Source organism: Coturnix japonica, chromosome 2 (genome assembly GCF_001577835.2).
Source record: "Coturnix japonica isolate 7356 chromosome 2, Coturnix japonica 2.1, whole genome shotgun sequence".
Classification (NCBI taxonomy): Eukaryota; Metazoa; Chordata; class Aves; order Galliformes; family Phasianidae; genus Coturnix; species Coturnix japonica.
In genome coordinates, this window is record NC_029517.1 from 119,514,171 (window position 1) to 119,533,879 (window position 19,709).

The 19,709-nt window shown below is 44.0% G+C and overlaps 1 protein-coding gene across 4 annotated transcripts in view; it reads right to left on the bottom strand.

Annotated features, from left to right (window-relative positions):
* Nucleotides 1–497: 497 nt before the first annotated feature.
* Nucleotides 498–19,709, bottom strand: part of SYBU (syntabulin) — a 42,223-nt gene continuing 23,011 nt past the window's right edge. For 3 of the 4 annotated variants that reach the window (XM_015856114.2, XM_015856113.2, XM_015856112.2), the window contains exons 4-7: nucleotides 8,371–8,473; nucleotides 5,756–5,959; nucleotides 4,592–4,741; nucleotides 498–2,543 (exon numbers count right to left, since the gene is read on the bottom strand). In XM_015856114.2, coding sequence (XP_015711600.1) covers nucleotides 1,451–2,543; nucleotides 4,592–4,741; nucleotides 5,756–5,959; nucleotides 8,371–8,473 — 1,550 coding nt within the window. In that variant the 3' untranslated portion in view covers nucleotides 498–1,450. Of the gene's footprint in view, nucleotides 2,544–4,591; nucleotides 4,742–5,755; nucleotides 5,960–8,370; nucleotides 8,474–9,211; nucleotides 9,235–19,709 lie in introns of those variants that run through there. The other variant, XM_032442881.1, reaches the window with a different exon arrangement.

Genomic DNA, 19,709 nt, shown 5'->3' on the forward strand with positions numbered 1-19,709 from the left:
TTCAGTGGCTGGAGGTTTGCATGGAGCCAACTCCGCTGCATCCACCTGCTGGCTGATGTTGCCTTCTCTTAGGAGCAGACCTCAAGTTTAGGGCATGGAGAGTTTATGACTTGAGGGCCACAGTGCATCTCAGTGTATACAGTGGGACTTTGTGGCTCTCAGCCATGTTACACAAAGCCTTCTAGGTTTCTATGAAATGCCAGGAAGCCTGATACGCTTCTGGAAGCGCAGAGATGAGAAGCTACAAGTTGGGATTGCATTGAGTTAATAATTAGATGGCTTGCTTCTATTAGCTGAGGAGGCGGCAGCTGCATCACTGACCCAGCACAGCCCTCTGTGTGGTGCTCCCTCTTGGGGCTGTTCTCTCTTAAACTCTCTTCAGGATGCGGACAGTTCCTCATGCCTCTATATGGTGCCTCCTCCTGCTCTGCACGTGTGACATCCAGCTGAAATCGAGTATCTTTTAATAGCTTTGCTACAATAAAACACTCGAAAGATTTTGAACATTTCTAACATGCTTTACTGAACTTGTGGTTATAAAGGTAATTTACAGTAGAGCAGTTAAATAAACAATAAGTTAAAACACGATACATTTACAGATGATGTTTCACAGGGCTCAAATGACTATCAGGTTCCAATACATTAAGACTCTAAAACAACATTACTATTCAAAGTGTATCCACGCCTATACTTATCGTCCTAACAGTTTCAAGACTCCCAAGAACTGGACATTTGGTTGCAGTCCGTATGCGCACAAGACTGGTGGAATGCTCAAGCAGTTGCAGGATTTAGAAGAGCACTACACAAGACAGGCATGAAGGATGTGCGGGAAGCTGTCAGGGAAATACATTTGTTTTCTTTAAATTGGATTGAAGCTTCAGACAACAAATGGCGAGCGCTAGCATGCTTTTTAGAGTACATGTGTGGAACACTTAGTGGAAACGAGTCTCCGTGTTACTTAACACTGTAGTTTCACAAATGCTTTGTTACCGTTGCCTACAGAAATACCCCACCTTTCCCTGGCCTTTTGTTCCTATGTGCACCTCACGCTGCCCGTGAGGCACAGCACAGTGTCTGTGCATTTGCACAGTGAACTGGCTGGGTAAAAGGGAGATGAAGGCTAACTCAGCCTTGAGGCTGTCCCTGATCCCCATTACTGTGTGGATGTGCTGGCCTGAGAAATACACCAGCAGAAGGAGGGTGACTGGGAGCAGGAAGACTACTTCTGTAGGTAGCAGTACTGGGTTATGTCAGTTAAAAACATTCTGCGGAACTACAGGGTTCAACCTTCTTCATTTGGAAACAAGGAACATGTTTTTGAACCGATTTATAGTGCAAATCAAGTATTCAAGAGCAAAACAATGGACTCTGCCATAATATACAATATCTCTTTGTATCTCTCATCCCCCTCTCTCTACCTCAGCCCATTGGTGCCCAGTGACAGTGGAATTTAGACTCTAATATTGAAGGCTGTACGACGCAATGAGTGCAGGGCCACCAGGCAGCACCCACGAAGCAACGCTCCAATATTGTAAATGGGATCTACTCCTCCTCTCTGAGTACTGAATGCCCACAGGACAGTGGGTACAACAGGGGCTGCTACAGCCAGGACATCTACAAGGAGACTTCCACTCCAGTGCCTCTGCATTATTCCTGTCTCAGAGGAAGTATTCACATACCCGAACACTTCATCACGCGTTTCCGTAAAATCAAGTTCTTTCATGACGTGATTTTCATCAACTCCGAAATCCAACTTTCTGCATGGAGACTCCATAGGAGACAAAAGGATAGCAGAGTTTGGATCACTTGGAGTTAAGTCCACTACTATAGCAGAATCACTGAAGCTTCCAGAAGAAAAATCACTCAATTCCTTCAGTGAGGAAGGCGGGCTCAGAGGAGAGACATCTTGAGATCCGAAGATGTTCTGAATGAGCCGCTCCACACTGAGGCTATATGGCACCACATCAGTCTGGACAGACTGTTCCACCATCACGATGCCGCTCCTCTCCTCCTTCCTAGGAGACCTTAGTTTTTCATCAGGAACACTTTCAAGCACCTCTTGATCCATGACAGAAATGAAGAAAGCTGGATCAGCCGACTCAACACATGCTGTGCTGAAAGTCTCTTGAAACGAATCATTCCCATTAGCTATGTCCTCATTTAGAAGCACCCCACTATCAACCTCCAAAGCTTGCTCCTCCGTGATGAGGGTGTCTGGCAACCTGGCATACAGTGCCAATGGCTTCCCTGGTGTGTCAGACACATCCTCATCCCGCAGAGAGCCATTCTGAGCCATCTCCATGCTGTGCAGCAAAGATTCCAGTTTCTTGTTCTGAATGTTTATGTCTATGAAATATTTCTGAATTCCTTTGTCTTTCTCCGCCAAGTTGTTCTTCATGGTTTCAATAACCTGCTTGAGTTGTTTAATTTCCTTTTTCGCTTCCTTGAGGGCCAGCTGTGCCTCCACACGATGACACTCTTCTTCAATCCAGTCTTCCCTCATGCGTCCTAGCTGAGCTTTGAGCTCTTCTATTTCAGTCTCCCTGTAGAAAGAGAAAAACGTAACACTTGTCTGACTGGTCAGTTAGTGCCAGCTAATGGAGAGGCTACAAGGCACTGGGATGGCTGCAGAGATGCTCCAGAGAGGAGGCACGTTCCTCCAGGCACCACCAGCTGCCACTCCCAAGAGCTGTAGGTTGCCTGCCAAGACTCGCTGGCTGCTGACTGGGGGCACTGACCTCCACACACAGTCAGCAGACCTATGGCATGCTTGGGGGTTGTGATACAATCCTTGATATCTTGAGGTGCAAGTGGTGCTCTGTAGGTTAGATCTCATCAGCACAGAACCTGCACCTCTCCTACTGCCTTGCCCTGCAGGAACTGAGGAATGGCCTCCTGGGAAGCACATGCCAGCAGCTGTGTGTGTACAGCCAGAGCTGACGTTGATCTGATGAGGCAGGAAAGCTACACTCCTCAAAGACGCAGAGGCCGGGCTGTCCTCCACAGGACTGTGGGTTCCACGGGACTTAGCCTGGGAGGCCATTCAAATGCCCCTTCACTCCCACTTGGGTTGTCTGTGCTGGATATCTAGCTCTCAAAGCCCAGTTTTGCTCAAATACCATCTGTTGTTGTGTAATGCACATTGTCACTTCTTTCCTCAGCATCAATACAAAGAGCTCTTCAGAAAAATTGAATATAAGCAAGAAAAACACAAGTGGGCACACTGGTTTGTACAAGAACTTTTCTTTCATTACAGAAGAAGGGGCACATTTTGAAGTCATACTTCACTGACAAAGAATCACAGAATCACAGGTAGTATAAAGTAATGCGAATTTGCAGGGACAAAACTTTTATATATAAAAGGTATGATAATAAATCAGACTGATAAGAATCCCTTGAAAACATTTCACTAGGCAAATTCAAAGAAGAGGAAAGAGCCATTTTGATATATACGCTGCATGGTGCATGTTTACTGAGCAAACCAGGAAACCTGGAATACCTTAAAACAATCAAACAGATCATATTCTGAATCTACTACTTGAATCATTACAAGGTCAAGAAATCAGTAAAACTCTTTCTCTTCAACATCTTCATCAATGACACAGACGATGGCATCAAGTGCACCTTCAGCAAGTTTGCAGATGACACCAAGCTGAGTGGTGCCATCGATACACTGGAAGGAAGGGAAGCCATCCAGAAGGACCTGGGCAGGCTGGAGAAGTGGGCCCATGAAAACCTAATGAGGTTCAATAAGGCCAAATGCAGGGTGCTGCAGTTGGGTTGGGGCAACCCCAGGTATTTATACAAACTGGGTGAAGATCTTGAGAGCAGCCCCGCAGAGAAGGACTTTGGGGTCCTGGTGGAAGAGAAGCTGGATATGAGCTGGCAGTGTGTGCTTGCAGCCCTGAAGGCCAACTGTGTTTTGGGCTGCATTAAAAAAGGGGTGGCCAGCAGGGAGAGGGAGGTGATTGTCCCTCTCTGCTCAGCTCTTCTGAGGCCCCATCTGGAGTACTGTGTCCAGGCCTGGGTCCCCCAGTACAGGAAAGACGTGGAGTTCTTAGAGCAGGTCCAAAGAAGGACTGCTAAGATGATCAGAGGGCTGGAGCACCTCTCCTATCAAGAAATGTTGAGGGAACTGGGCTTGTTTAGCTTAGAGAAGAGAAGGCTCTGGGGAGACCTCATTGTGGCCTTCCAGTACTTGAAGGGAGCATATGAACAGGAAGGGGAACAGCTGTTTACAATGGTGGAGAGTGACAGGACAAGGAGGAATGGTTTTTAAACTGAGACAGGGGATGTTTAGGTTAGATATAGGAAGAAGTTTTTCACTCAGAGGGTGGTGATACACTGGAACAGGTTGCCCAAGGAGGCTGTGGATGCCCCATCCTTGGTGGCATTCAAGGCCAGGCTGGATGTGGCTCTGGGCAGCCTGGTCAGGTGGTTGGTGACCCTGCACATAGCAGGGGGTTGGAACTGGATGATCTTCGTGGTCCTTTTCAACCTGCACCATTCTATGATTCTGTGATTCAGGATTCCCATCCCTAAATGCTCCTGAATAAATCTTTGTAATTCCAGTTTCTGAAATGGAACATACCTTTCTTTAAGCTTGCTCTGAGATTCCTTCAGCTTTGTTTTCAAATGCCGAACTGTGACTTCCTTCTGCTGTAGAGGAGTCAAATACTGCTCTGGATTTTGTGGCTTAACACTGTGGTGATCAACACAAGTCAAATATCTCCCTGATCGCCTGGAAAGAAAAAAAGAAAAGCCATCACATAACATCACCCCTGTGGTTCTTCACCCTTAGCAAAAAACAAAAATAAAGTAAAAATAAAAATAAAAATAAAAATAGAAAAACAACATTGAATTTACACTTGATTCATCTGGGGCTTCTCAGTGTCAGCACAAGTGACTCACTCCACCAAGTGAAGTACTTGAGGAAACTGCTGATATGTGGCTATCACAAAGCATTTACTATTTACTGCAACTGGCTGCAATGCAGCAACATCAAGGGTTATTTAACTCTGAAACACCCAGGCATCGCCTCATCTAAAATAGGTGGAGCATTGAAGAGCAGACAGCCACACCACAGGCAACGGCACTCAGCTAAAGACATGGCCAAGTTAGTGGAACAACTGAGTTTAGATGCAACTGTGAGTTACAAAGTTGAGCAAACTGAAACCCAGATTCACTGCATCTAGGTTTAGGTGTGTATCTACTATGCTAGAACTGTTGAGTTGTCTGAGAGAGAAAGAGTGAGCAGCAGAATGGCAGCAATTCAGTCTCTGCACTACTGCTGCATCTTCTGGCAGGTACCTGTTTACTTTCCTGCATAGGAAACTGCACTCCTTGGGTAAGTGCCTAAGGCTAGATGGTGAATTTCTGCCTGAGTATATAACATTTTCTATTCTACCACACCCAACTCTCACCAAATTAAAAGGACCCTTCAGTGAAAAAACCAGTAAGTCCACATAAGAACTGACTGGCATGACATTAAAGAGATATAGCCTTGGAGTGAAAACCAACCACAAGAGGCCTCTGACTGAGAGTAACCTCTAATTTCACTGTGCTGAAACAATCAAGCTTTTACAGTGGCAGGAAAATACAGGCTGGATCATCCTGCTGACTGTCAAGCAACCAATATGAGGAGTCACGCCTATGCTGAGGAGCAAGTCAGCAATTCGGACTGCTAACCCTGTGTTCCAGTGCAGAGAAGGTAAGTCAGAGCACTGAACGCTGGAGTGATTAAATAAACACTTGCCTCATTATTGGGCTGGTGTCACTTCCTTTGTATGAGCCTGAGTTACTGCTACTGGGAGAAGAAACCCCATAATTCTGATGGATGTTAACAGGATTCTGCTGACTTCTGCACAGTGTTGACAAATGGTCCTTTTCATGGGAAGCAGGTGGGCTGGCTCCAGACTTGTAGGATGAGGATCCACTATTCCGACCATAAGGGCCACGACTGGAGAGGAACCAAAATGGTTAAAGCACACTGATTATCCTTGTCACACAACCCGTTACGTGTCTCACTTTACATACAGAGTTGCCTATGAGACCCTGCTAAAACATACAAATGACTGTGAATGGCTTGGAAAAAATGAAGACTTCATGTCATTGGCCGCTACATGTTCTATTGATGCTTGTGAGGATCTTTTTTGAACTATGTGATGTAGGGAAATCTCTGGCATTTTCACATTTCTTGGTTTGCAGCATTTTCCAGTGACTCCATCAGATCATCTGTGTTCCCTGAACTTCTGACTCCATTAAGTAATTAGAGGACTGCAAACTCGACTAGTTCCAAAAGGACCACTTTTCAGCTTTCCTCTGCCGGGCCTGCAGAGATGCCCATCCTTGGAGGCTGGTGGAGGGTTGTAAGACTTTTCTCATGATTCTCAGCAAGCAGCCTGAGGGATCACAGTGTGAAGGCAGATTTTGTTCGAGCCCCTGTTCTCCTGTTTGCCTTTGGCAAACTGCATGTTTCAGCTGTCATTATCAGCTATTCATTCGCTTAGATATAGTTTGGACCCTACTGAGAGCAGGCTGAAATAGTATTAAAATAGACAAAGAAAGCAGAGTTTCTTCTTTCTTCCAGTTTCTGTCATACATATTTACCTTTCTTTTCCCCATCTTTACTAAAAAAACTGCTATTCATGCGTGCTTTAATGCAGTTCATATCGGCACTTTCCAGTAATTGCCAATGAACTGAGGCACTGGAGCCAGCTTTTAGAGGTGCATTCCTCATTTGTTTAGTAGACTTACTTTCCTCCATTGCTACCTTCACCCTCTACTGGAAGTTGTTCTTCTAAACTGCAGTGAAGGGCAGGTTTCAAAAATATGGAAAAAGGCAAACCAAGCCAGCAAAAAAAGGAGGTTTGAATGTAAAAAATGAAATACCACAGAATTATGAAGCAAAATATCTTAAAATTGTCTGAATTGGTTTCCTCCTTTCTCTGCAAATGGAACAGTTTATAAGGAACAGATGGCTGACTGGCTGTGCTGCAAGCCTGCATCATAGCGCTGCGGTTTGGGTGAATTCATAATGATTTTACAATAAAGTGTAGGACTGTGGTTTGTGACAACACTGAAATGTTTCGTAGTGAGTTTATTCAGTTAAAAAAGAACATGTTAGAGAGGAAACATCTCTTTCCACTTTGTACAGCACAGCATCGGCTTGTGTGTAATAACACAGCAGTGCATGTTAAGGAGTGCTATTACAGAGGACTTCTATGTGGATACGTCAGTACAGTCTAATTTAAAGTACACTTAAATATGCAGTAATTCATGAAGTTCTACATGTTCTTACTGAAAGTAAGGTCACTCCAGAGCTTCACATCAGGGTTCTTTTCCTCAGCCAGTAACTTGTTAGATTCAACCTACAGAGAACTGAAGTACTGTTTCTTTTTCTAACCACCTCATGATACAGATACGAAACTGTTCATTAAGCACCATTCTGCTGATCTCTGTATGCTGGGGCACACTGTGAGCTCAGAGAAGTCAGCGTGACTTCAGCATATGGGTATCCTGCTGCTGGCCCCGGTCTGCCTGCCAGCTCCACTCCTGTGACTCCACAAAGAGCAGGAAACAAGTCTTGTCAATTTGAACTCTTTCCACCTACTCAAAAAAGCGCAGCAGCAGGGACTGCGTGGGCAGAGCACAATGCGCCCTGACAGCTCCATCCAGCACCCCACTACTCACAAGCTGCCTTATTTGCCATTCACAGATGATACAGAGAAAACTTACAGAAATCTTTCAACAAAAGGTTCATTTAGATGGATGACTGTATATATATACATATATATATTTAATTTGTACATTGTTTTGTTTATATAAAGGCTGGATGAGAGTGTTTCAGAAAAGAACATTAAAGACAATATTGTTAACTTCTTCCTATAAGAAATAAGGTCACAACCTGGAAAGTTACATGCTGAGCCAACAACTTATAGCAAGCCATAGCAAAAAAGCAAAGTGCTATGAGCAAAAAGGTTGAGGTTAACAATTAAAAGTACTACTGTTAACTGATGTGCACCTAGTTGCTTCCTCTCCTACTCCACACGCTGTTTCTTCTGTCTCTCCTGCCTGTATCTCCAGTACTTGTTATGGTTAAAAATCAGTATCAGTTGGCTGATCTGACACCTTGACAATTCTTGTTCTAACCAATACAATCATTTGTCTTACTTCAATCTGAACTTTCTTCAGTTCTCAGCATTAGTGCTGCCCAAGAGCATAGATTTACCCAGGCTGTTTTAAAACTCCCAGTAGTGATAATATATGCATGAACTTCATGACCTTACACAGCAGACTTTGTACTAGACCTTACACAGCAGTCCATCTTTGTACTAGCTACATTTGAAACATACAGGAAAATTTGCTTACTTGCGAGAAAAAGAAGATCTTTTACTCCCAGAAGCAGACATATGGACTTCAGGAGCTGAAATACTGCCTGTGCTGCTTGAAGAGCTAAAATCAGCTTCACTCCCTGGAAAGGAAAAGGGAAGAGTAAAGACACGGTGGAAACTGTAACTCAGAGAGTGTTTTCAAATAGCAGTGAATCACAAGCATCCTTCCTTTGTCTATCTTGTGTGAAGTTTAGAAGTTGCATGAATTTTCTAATATCCCCAAGGACAAACACTGGATATGTTCCAGACTTTCAGTATTTCTTCAGAACTGGCACTTCAACAAAAAACTTTGGACACAAACTGCTCCACTCTACAGAAGCCATTTCAGAACTAGGCTGCTGTGGTAACCTGGTTTGTTTCCTCACAGCTATCAGGGTATGATGAGGCTGCTTACATGGCTCCTTCAAGAACACAGTGATTAAAAGCATTCAAATGTAACCGGACTTCTATTGCTTTAAACCATAAGAAAATGCTACTTGCTGGGAGGAAAGCAGCTTCTATTATGGATTCTGAGCTGACTGATATACATGTAATATAAGTATGAATGCGTATAGCCTTGCATAGTATATATGTATGTGTATGAATAAACATATGCAGGTTTTCATGTGGTACAGAAGCATAGTAGGGCAGTTCTAATGGCTTTAAAATAATCCAATAATATTGCATGGCTCTCAGCTGCTTCTTGAGTGTTAATCTATCTGATTACTGACTTTCTATGGATTACAGCTTGTATTTCCCAAGCCCTTTTATATACAAGAAAAGTGCCCTCATTTTTCTAAGGCCAGCAGTACATAAAAGTATTAACAAGGTATTCTTACCCAGAAGAAAGCCCTGAAGTTAGGATTTATTTCAGTTTGTTACTCTGATGGCCATTGAAGTATTTTTCCACGAGGGGGAGATGCAGCTACAGCTGCTACAATCCCCGTGTTGGTAAATAAAGTCCTCAGATCCTTCAGCCTTAAACAAAGCTGATGGGCACATCTAATGCTCCTGAGTACTCATGGCCTTGTGGAACACCTTTTCATAGAAACAGAATGAAACATTCTGCAACCATTCCTAGGATCCCTTAGGAATCCCTAGGATTCTTTAGGATCCCATTCTGATGTAATTTCCTAGTTACACAGTCCGACTGGCACTATTTAGATGACTTGTGGCTCCCACTAGCAGACCCAGCCTCAAGAAGCAGCTGGACAGCAAGGAAAGCGCTGCCCTTCCTGTGACGTCCCTTTGCCACACACTCAGATGCAGCAGGAATGAGCTGATTTTGTTCTTCTTCTTTCAAGCTGCAAGCCATAGATCAAGTGTATGTACCTGGCACACACACAGAAGCAAAGGGGTGACCGAAACTTGGGTACAACCCTCTGTCCAGTCTCTAGTATTTACTGGGGTCTCATGTGAGAGCCTCTAGTGCTGTGTTCAGTTTTGGGCCCTTTGCTACAAGAAAGAAACTGGGACTCTGGAGCATGTCCTGGGAAGGGTATGAAGCTACGAGGGGTCTGGAGCACAAATCTAATGGGGAGAGAAGGAGGGAACTGGCATTGCTTAGTCTGGAGAAGAGGAGGCTTAGTAGAGACCTCACTGTCCTTTACAACTGCCTGAAAGGAGACTGTGGTGAGGCAGGAGTCAGCCTTTTCTCTAGGGTAACAGGGACAGGATGAGAGGTAATGACCTGAAGTTGTACCAGGGGAGGTTCAGGTTGGATATGTGGAAAATGTTTTCTGAAAGAGTCACCATCCCTGGAGATGTACAAGAAATGTGTAGATGTGGTATGCAGGGACATTATTTAGTGGGCACGGTGTGACGGGCTGATGACTGGACTTATTGATCTTAGAGGTCTTTTCCAACCGTGATGATTCTGTGATTCTATGACAGGGCAGAAGACCACAGCAATCACCAGAGGGAAAAACATTTCAGTGTTCTGGCTACTTTCACATGGACAGTGTCCTAATTGAAGACACATTCAAGGCACACATGGCTTTGTGCTGTTTAACACTCTGCAGCATCCCACCATAGAGGATACATGCAGGGACAGCTCTCAGCAGAGGGCAGCCTGCATTGGGGCAGCTGCACTGTGCCCCCAGCCCCTGTTAGCACCATGCCTGGTGGGAGCAGGCAAAGGCTGGAAGCAGAAGAGAGGGAGGCCAGGGGCTCAACCCGGGGGCTTGGACAGAGCAGGTGACTGTCCCTCTGTGCTCCTGAAGTTGGTGAACCTGTAAATCTTACAGATGGCTGCAAATTTCACTCAGTTTCTCTGTGCTGCTTGATCAGCCCAGTCCATTCCAGTGTAGCTTCAAAGCATGGAACAGCACAGTCCAGAATGCCATGACAGGGACCCAGCTTTACGGCTTCTAACCAGCCCATGCCCAGCTCAGCATCCCTGATAGCCAGACCTGGGCTGCCCCAAGTTGCTACGGCCAGGAGCAAATTGAAACCACATGCAAAGGCAGAGAAGGGCAGGGAGGCAAAGCACAACCCTGCTTTTATCCACAGAGTATTTATATAGTGTCTACAAACACAGGTGTCAGTAACCCTCTCCTTAGGGATGTAAAATGACTGCTGAACATAATGGTCAAAGCTGCAGCAGCTTTCCTGATAGACAAAGCACTCCCACCTAAGAGATTACAGCAAACACAGCACTATCTTGCTAGCACACAAATTTGCTTTTGCCAACCAGACCTAAGCAGGTAAACCCCTTGCATGAATTCCATACCTCCGCTGTCTGGCCCCCCAGACATGGGTGCCCCCGCCGACGCCAGCAGCTCCCAAAGCTCAGCACAGACAGCATGAGCCCTGCAGGGCTCATCTATGATTAAGCAACCCGCACCATAATCAGATCTTGCTATTGAAAGCATCTCAAAGAAGCAAGGTTTAATAATAGCTTCTCCCTGACCCGCTTGGCCGACAGCGCAGTGCTGGGGAAGGCTGCCAAGCCAGGTACTGCAGATAAGATTTAGCAGAGCCTGGAAATGCAGCCGCTGAGGTTTCTGACCAGGAACTGTTCTCCAAAGCAAGAATTAACCTTTGTGGCCCCGGTTCTGATAACAGCTGTATATGATCTTAAGGCTGAGACTACTTATGCTCAAAATTGGGCATATGTATATTTGTAAGATCTTCCAGAACATTTTTACAAACTAAAGTGGTCACTGTCAGTAATATTTCCAAGTGTGTTAGTTATGTTCAAGCCAGCTTTGCATGTATCAGAGATTGACAGTAGTGTTACTAGGAGACCTAAAAATATTTTCTCCTGCTTGGTAGACACCGCTATGTAAAATAACAGGCATTTGCCCGTAAATTGCAATATATTATTCTGGGTTAAGTATTACTTCTGTCTTACAAGTATTCTTAACAAAGAGGAGAAGCTCCCCCTCTACCAGCAATGCAAGCAGGGCCAGAGCGCAGCACCTCGTCCCTCCTAGAGTCATCTCCCACAGCCACAGGACCTTGGTAAGCCTGCTGGCTGCTCTGTGACTGCGATAATGTCACCACAAAAGCTCACGAATGCAAGCAGAGGAACGACCCCCAGAAGCAGCATTAACCATGAAAGCAGCTGACATTTATTAAAACCACAGTCTTTGGTCCTAACTGGCTACCTAGGATAGGTATGTGAGGAGCAAGAGTGAAATGGAGCAGAACCCAGCGCTGCAATGCTCCATGGGCAGTGGCACTGACCCAGCAGAATGCTGCCTCCAGCTTTCCCTATTTCTGTACTGCAGCAATTACATCTACATTCTGGGGTGCAGAAACACCACACCATTAGCCCTGCTCTATTTACTGCCTCAGTCATAGCATTAGGACAACCATACCGCAAAGTGATCATTCAGAGCACTTACAGGCAGAATAGATTATATATGATACTATACAGATGTATTATATTGAACAGATCATATTGTATATAGGCTCCATCAGGACAGTATGCTGTACTGAAATATCATATCATGCATATATATCATAGAATCATAGAATGGCATGGGTTGAAAAGGACCATGAAGATCATCTGGTTTCAATCCCCCTTCTATGTTCAGGGTCACCAGCCACCAGACCAGGCTGCCCAGAGCCACATCCAGCCTGGCCTTGAATGCCTCCAGGGATGGGGCATCCACAACGTCCTTGGGCAACCCATTCCAATGTGTCACCATGCTCCGTGTGAACTTCCTCCTAATTTCTAACCTCAGTCTCCCCTGTCTCAGTTTAAAAACCACTCCCCCTTGTCCTATCACTATCAAGATCAAGAGGTACCATTTTGTTTCATTATCAGTGGATCTGAATTTTGGCAAAGGAACCAAATTTTGGCAAAGAAACAAGGGGGAGAGATAGAGTGCAAGAACTTCAGCAGAGCCATTGATAGCAGCTGGAAAAGCAGAGGGCCTTCTGTCATAGTGCTTCTTTTAAAAGTTCTGGGAGATTTGGTTTCCTTTATCTTGAGACCTCTAGCACAGCTACATCTCTATTTCCAGACTCTAACAACATAGACAGTATCTGCCCAGGAAATGGTGATGCTGTGTCCTTTCTGTTTAACATGGAGGGGGGTTCCTGCAAGCCTGTCCTCACACACCATAGGCAATCTGGGGACGAACTGTCCAGTATTCACTGAGAAAAGTAAGCAAAAAAAGCTTGAAAGAAGTCATGAAGTCCCACTTTAGTGTTTCAGGCTTTTCTTCGGTAGCACTCTTAAACAAGACTTGTTCCAGGGACAACATGTTGCAGTGGGCCTCAGGCTTGATCTGCAGCATCAGGCCCACAACTGACAGTGGGTTTTGTTTCTAGTCCATGATCTTTGTCTTACTGCCTATTTGACAGTTACTTCAGAAGAGACTTTTATCTCATGCATACGATGATATTTTATGCCACACAGTGATGAAGTAAGAGCAGACATAATGCTGTGAGCTCGGAACAGACAAGGGATTCCCTCCATGCTGACTGCTCCTGGGCTGACACAAGCTGTCTTGCTTCCTTTCCTTCTGCCAATGTCTCATACCCTTCCCAAGCACTTAGGCTGAAGTAAATGAAGACTGACAGAAGTCTGCAATGTCAGAGTCTCCTAGGAGCAGTGAGGATCTGAATTCCCTTAGCCAATGGAAGGCACTGGATTCCATCCTTTCCCTTGAGCACCAGCTGCTCAAGGAAAATGTTTTTGTGTAACCTCTCAGTTATGGCATCAAATATGGCTGTAACACTGGGGCTGGTTGTGTTTTAAAGGAATGAAACGTCTGAATGGATAAGAGGTAGTCCAGCAACCAGCACATGAGTGCAATCAGGACCAGAAGGCTCCATATGGAGGACAGGCTCTCCTCTGGCATTTCCTATGGCCTGGAGGAGGTGTGCCTTGCCTGCTCACTGCTGTGAGCCCTGGATTTTAGTGTCTGCTAACCCCTCTGTGCTCACTGTAGTCATCAAGCTCAGAGCTGTGAGCTGTAGGCTCAGAACCAGATGCGCACAGCAACGCCTGGCATCATCAGGCTCAAAGGAAAAAGTAGGCCTCCCCTCCCCTGTCCCCCTGTAGCCCAAAGAGATGTGCAGCAAAATGCTCACTGTGAGTTCTCAATTGCTCAGACCTGCTGGGTGAGGAGATTTCAGCTCAGTTTCATCTAGAAGACTTCAGAGAAGATATGCAACACAGATCCTGCTTCCCTCTGTTTGGACCCAAACTTGATTTTATAAATGATCCCTTCCACTCAGACTGCTGCTTGTGTGATCTAAACTAATTATTCATCTTGGCTCATCCTGCTGCCTTAATCTTTTTACCTCAGAATAAGATTTGTTATCAAATAATATAATCAAAATTTACCTCATTATGCAGTTTTCTGATCTCATCTAAATACGGTAGTTTTGATAAGAATCTGAACTACATTAATGCAAATTATAAGCACTGCAGACCTCCAAATGAATACAGAATGTGACTGTGAAACCACAATCAATCAAGCCCTTCTCCAAAAACACAGTCACTACAAACTAATTACTGATACTGGCAGAGAGCCACCATGTGTATTTTGTGTATCACTTCAATCAAAGCTTGTGTATTCCTTAATCATTGGTTTTAGCTCACAGATTTGTAGAGCAGCTACAACTGAATGCTGGAACCAATAAAAAGCACTTCAAGTAGGTTTTTTTCTCTGCTTTATGTAACTTAAGCAGATCCTCTGTACAGAAATCTGCCTGACCTAATTACTTTTTGTGCTGCTATGTGTACTTCGAGCTGTTCTGACAGTACCTTAAAAATGGCTCCCATAAATTTTTTCTCAGCCTGAAATATCCCTTTTCAGGGGAACGTGTTCCCTGAGCAAAAGGGAATGGTCTGGGGAGCCTACCTTCCTCTCACGCAAACAGGCTCTTGAGATCCGAGCCACAAGGATGTCACTTTGCTACATTTCACTATCTACACAGAGACTGGATGTTTGAAAAATATACTGATAGAGATGTAATGTGGTACTCAGCTTGTATTTGTCAATTTTATAGGTGTGTGTGTGAATGCGCCCACATACAAATATCTTTCACAAGTAAGCCTGTACCGTCATCTCAGGAAATCTTTTATTTTATACCTGGCAGTGTTATTTGTTCTGTTTCAAAGGAAGTAGTCAGGCTGGTCAGATGTATTTTTAGGAGCTGGAAAATGTCATCTTTGGCAGGGATGACTTAGCAGTACACAGAAAGGGAGTGAACTCCATCACAGACTGGGAAAACATCCCAGCCCTCCTGTCACGCTGGTGGCAGAAGTTTAACAAAGGGCTTTCAGAGAGCCCTTCCACACATCTTCTAAATCTGGTTTCAATAGGCAAGGAAGAGAGAAGCTGCTGGGTCTACAGCAATTAACTGTACAGGCACGTGTCTGCAGGAAACATGCAAATGCATGGGCTCACATGCTACACTCACTCAGCTGAAAGCTTTTGCACAGTCATCCTTAATGTCAGGCATATGGTTTTTATTCTAATGTAAACAAAACATTTTAAATCAGTTTGACATGTTTTCAACGGGGAAGATACAAAAGCTGGAGTGAGAAACATATCTGGGAGGTAACAAACTAAACAACTCTTCAGTCCCAAGGATGAAAAGCAAAATTCATCATACTATAATCAAATATTTGCCAAAACGCGCGCATTGAAATGATTACAAAAATAAATTGAGCTCAAATGTCATTCACTGCAAAGAGCAGTAACGCCCTACCCTCTCTATTGATCAGCTGCCTAAACAATCATTTTTATACTATTAAAGCTGAGTTAGTTCTGCAGGCAATACATCTCAAGTTATGATTGCTGTTGTGGCTTCTTTTTTTCCGCAGCATTGCTCATTGCTGAGAAGTACTAATTACAGACATGAAGCAGGTGCTTTTGAGTTTATTAATCCTTTAGTGTTTGTGGTCACGCTGTATTCTTCCAGCTCCATCAAAGAGTCACAGCCTGATGAGTTTAGAGATTCAGAAAGCAAACAGCTTATTATTACTTGAAGAAATGAGAAATGAGGGATAGGAAACTTAAAATGAAATGCTTCAATGTGTAAGAAAGATAAGTTTCATAATACTAAAAAATAAAATGAAGCAAAATCTGCAGATTTTTCACTTCCATTATTACATTGTTACACAATGGTACCATAAAGTAGGGGTTTTTTTTAGGTTGCCTTAAAGTCAATACACTTCAAAGTCCTTGGGAAGGTGATGTCCATCTTGCAACAAAGCGGAGACCAGACTGATGAAGGAGCACCAGATCCCCATCTCCAGCAGGGGATTTTTCGGAACGGCCTTGCCTCTATCATCTGACACCTTCCCTGGAAATACCTCCTGCCAGTGAATCTGTTTCTGCCATCAAAGCCTCTCAGATGTGCTTTCCAGGTATGCCTAGAAGTGGGTCATCTGCGAAAGCGCTCAACAGCTCAACACCTGGCTCATGACACAGTTCTCTGTGTCTGGGGTGAGTGTTTCACAGTACAACAAACACACCAGGGTCCCCATGAATGTGATCCTAGGAAAGCTCACTTCTACTGTCTACTTCAGTGAGCAAAGAACTCACCTGGGATGTGCAGGGCCAGACTCAGCTCTGAACTTGGTGCATGTTATACCTTTCTCCATTCCATCACTAGGGACACACACAGCATCCAGCAGCAGGACCTGGATGGAGATGGAATTTCCAGCCCTACCTATGACACCTGTCTTCAATATCACGTGCTACATAAGCAAATTCAAATGGGTCTGCACCTCCCCAGTTCAATCTCTAGAAGAACCAACTCAATTCATGCATGAATGTGTACCATTTTTATCAGAGCTTCCTGCTATGATATCAGAGATATGTTATGCACCTGGAACAGATGTGAGAAAATTAAGTTCTACAACCTAAAGTTTTGGGCAAGGATGGGCAACCTCTCTGAGCCCTGCAGTCACCAGCTTATACCACGGTGAAATCACGTCAGTGAGATTTACAGGACTAAAATAGACATTCCATTAACTTTCCATGCCTACATATAAATTCAGATATACAAACGTAGGGAATATACAGACATGTTCACTCAGTACCACTCAGAAAGTGTTTAAAGCAGTCACTAGGATGCAAACCAAAATGTTTAATGGAATAATGCAATTACCAAAACACAAAGTTCAGAGAACAATGAAACTATTTATGATTTGAAGTCAAACATGGCCAAAAGAGGCAAATCAGAATCTTCTATTTTTTGTTTGAAATGATGCTTTAATTTTGAAAATGATGGCATTTCTTTCTTCTTTTAAAGCAAGTTAATAACATTAAAATATTTTCCCAAACATTCTAGACATTTGGATTGAATACCATCTTTGTTCAGTCAGATGCAAAGGTTTTGTTTAATGTTCTGACTGGGCAGCAAACCCCTGAATCATCGCAGAAACACAGAATCCTTAGAACTGGAAGGGACTCTGAAAGATCACCTAGTTGAACTCCCTTGCAATGAATGGGGACATCCACAAATAGATCAGGTTGCTCAGAGTCTGGTCCAGCGTGACCCTCAATGTCTCCAGGGATGGGTCATCCACCTCCTCTGGGCAACCTGCCCCAGTGCCTCACCACCCTTACTGTAAAAAACTGAGGATCACAGATCACAGGATCACAGAATGGTTTGGGTTGGAAGGGGCATCATGGATCATCAAGTTCCAGCCCCCCACCAACTGGGGATTTTTTTATCAGTCTGATATAGAATCATGGCCATTTCTATAACTCTCCGGGTGTGATCTTGTTATCAATTTCTCATCCATCAAACAGTCTATCCATCAAATCCATACATTTCCAATTTGGAGAGAAGGATATTATGAGGTACAATGTCAAAAGACAGATCACATCAGTGGCTCATCCCTTGACCACTGATGCAGCTACATTATCATAAAAAGCAACAAGTTTGGTTGGGCAGTATCCTTGCTGAAACCATGTTGATTATCCCATGTAACATCCCTCTCTTCCACAGGTCTTAGCATAGTTTCCATGACAATCTGCTCCATTATCTTCCCTGGCACAAAGGTGAGGCTGACAGGTCAGTAGTTCCCTGGGTCATCCTTTCTATCTTTCTTAAAAATGGGTGCTATATTGCCTTTTTTCCAGTAATCATTAATCAATTCACCTGACTGCCATGACTTTTCAAATATAGTTAAGAACGGCTTGGCAACTACTGGACTTTCCTCTTGTGATTTATGTACTTGTAGAAGTCTTTTTTATCCTTCTTTGCACCCCTTGTCAAGTCCAGTTCCAGTTGGGCCTTGGCCTTATCGACGCCACAGCTTAGCAGCATCTCTGCACTCCTCCCAACCTACCTGTCCCTGCTTCTACTGCCTCTGTATTTTTTTCTTGCTCTCTAGTTTGACCAGCAGGTCCTGGTTCCACTGTGCCAATCTCTTGCTTTCCTTTCCTGACCTCCTACACCTGGGCATGGAGAGCTCTCGTCTCCTAAGGAAAGCTTCCTTAATGATTTTCCATCTCTGCTCGACTCCCTTGCCCTTGAAGACAACCTCACAAGGAGAGCTAGAAGTTGTCTTTCTTAAAACTAAGCTTCCTGATTTTACTCTCCGCCTATCTAATACTCAAGAGTGTGAACTCCACTGGTCACTACAACCCAGGCAGCCTCTAGTCCTGATGTCACCAATCAATTCCCTGACAATGGTGAGCAGTAGGTCCAGCACTGCATCTCTCCTGTCTATTACTTGGCTCAGGAATTTATCCCCAGTACACTCCAGGAGTCTCCTGAATTGCCTACAGCACACCATGGTACTTTTCCAGCAGATGTCAGGGTGGTGGAACTTCCCCAGCAGGATGAGAACCAGCAGACATGATGCCTCCTGTAGCTGGAGGAAGAAGGCTTTATCCACAGGCTCTGCTTGATCTGACAGCCTGTAGTAGAGATCAACCATAAGGTTCCCTTTGATGCCTCAGTCTCTAACTCTCACCCATTCTTCAGGGACAGCTCTTCACAATCCATTCCTCCCTTGATGTAAAGGGCTATGCCTCCTCCTCCCCCCACCCCCCTTGCGTGTCCCCTCTGAACAGCTTGCAGCCATCAATAGCCACATTCTGGCTGTGGGAATCATCCCACAAGGTTTCAGTGATGAAAGTTATTTGCACAGCTCCACTTTCACCATAATAAGATGTCAGACAGAAAAGAAATAGTGGATGTGAAGGGAAAAAAAAAAAAAAGGGAAATAATCTATCAATTTTTGAATAAACATTGCTCAGAAAACAGCTTAAATCCCAGGATTCTCATTATAAAGGCATTAATAACCTGGAGGAATTCCAAAGAAGGTCAACAATAGCGATAATAGGATTATAGGGCACTGTTTATGAAAGGAGATTAACGAAATGCAATTTGTATACTCAAAGATAAAACGAAATACTGGCAACAGTGTTTATGAAGGGAGGACAAATACAGCTGGAAAACTGTAAAGAAAACAAGGCAGCAGCAACATAGCAGGCTGTGATGCATGTTATGTCACAAATAGTGGCTTGAAATAAAAACTGATGATTTGTGAGAGCTGTGCATAACAACAATTTAGCTGGAGTACACTCAGAATACTTCTAGTACAACTGTGGAATTAGAAAGCTATTCTAAACATTGGCATCAATAATATTGATTGTAATTTAAAAGCAGAGCATGAAAAAACATCTCCTAAGGGAAGATTTATAATGACTTCTTTCATATGCACGGTATTTCATTCTGTGGAGGTGAAGCAGGCTGAAAGCCACAGCAAACAGCCAGAAGGAGCAGAAAATTTGCTGCAGTAAATACATTAATTGCAAATCACGTTCAAGCTTGACCTCAAACATATTTTAAAAGAAATACTTTAGAGTGTGCAGTGTATGTAGCATCAGTATGTGCTTTTTT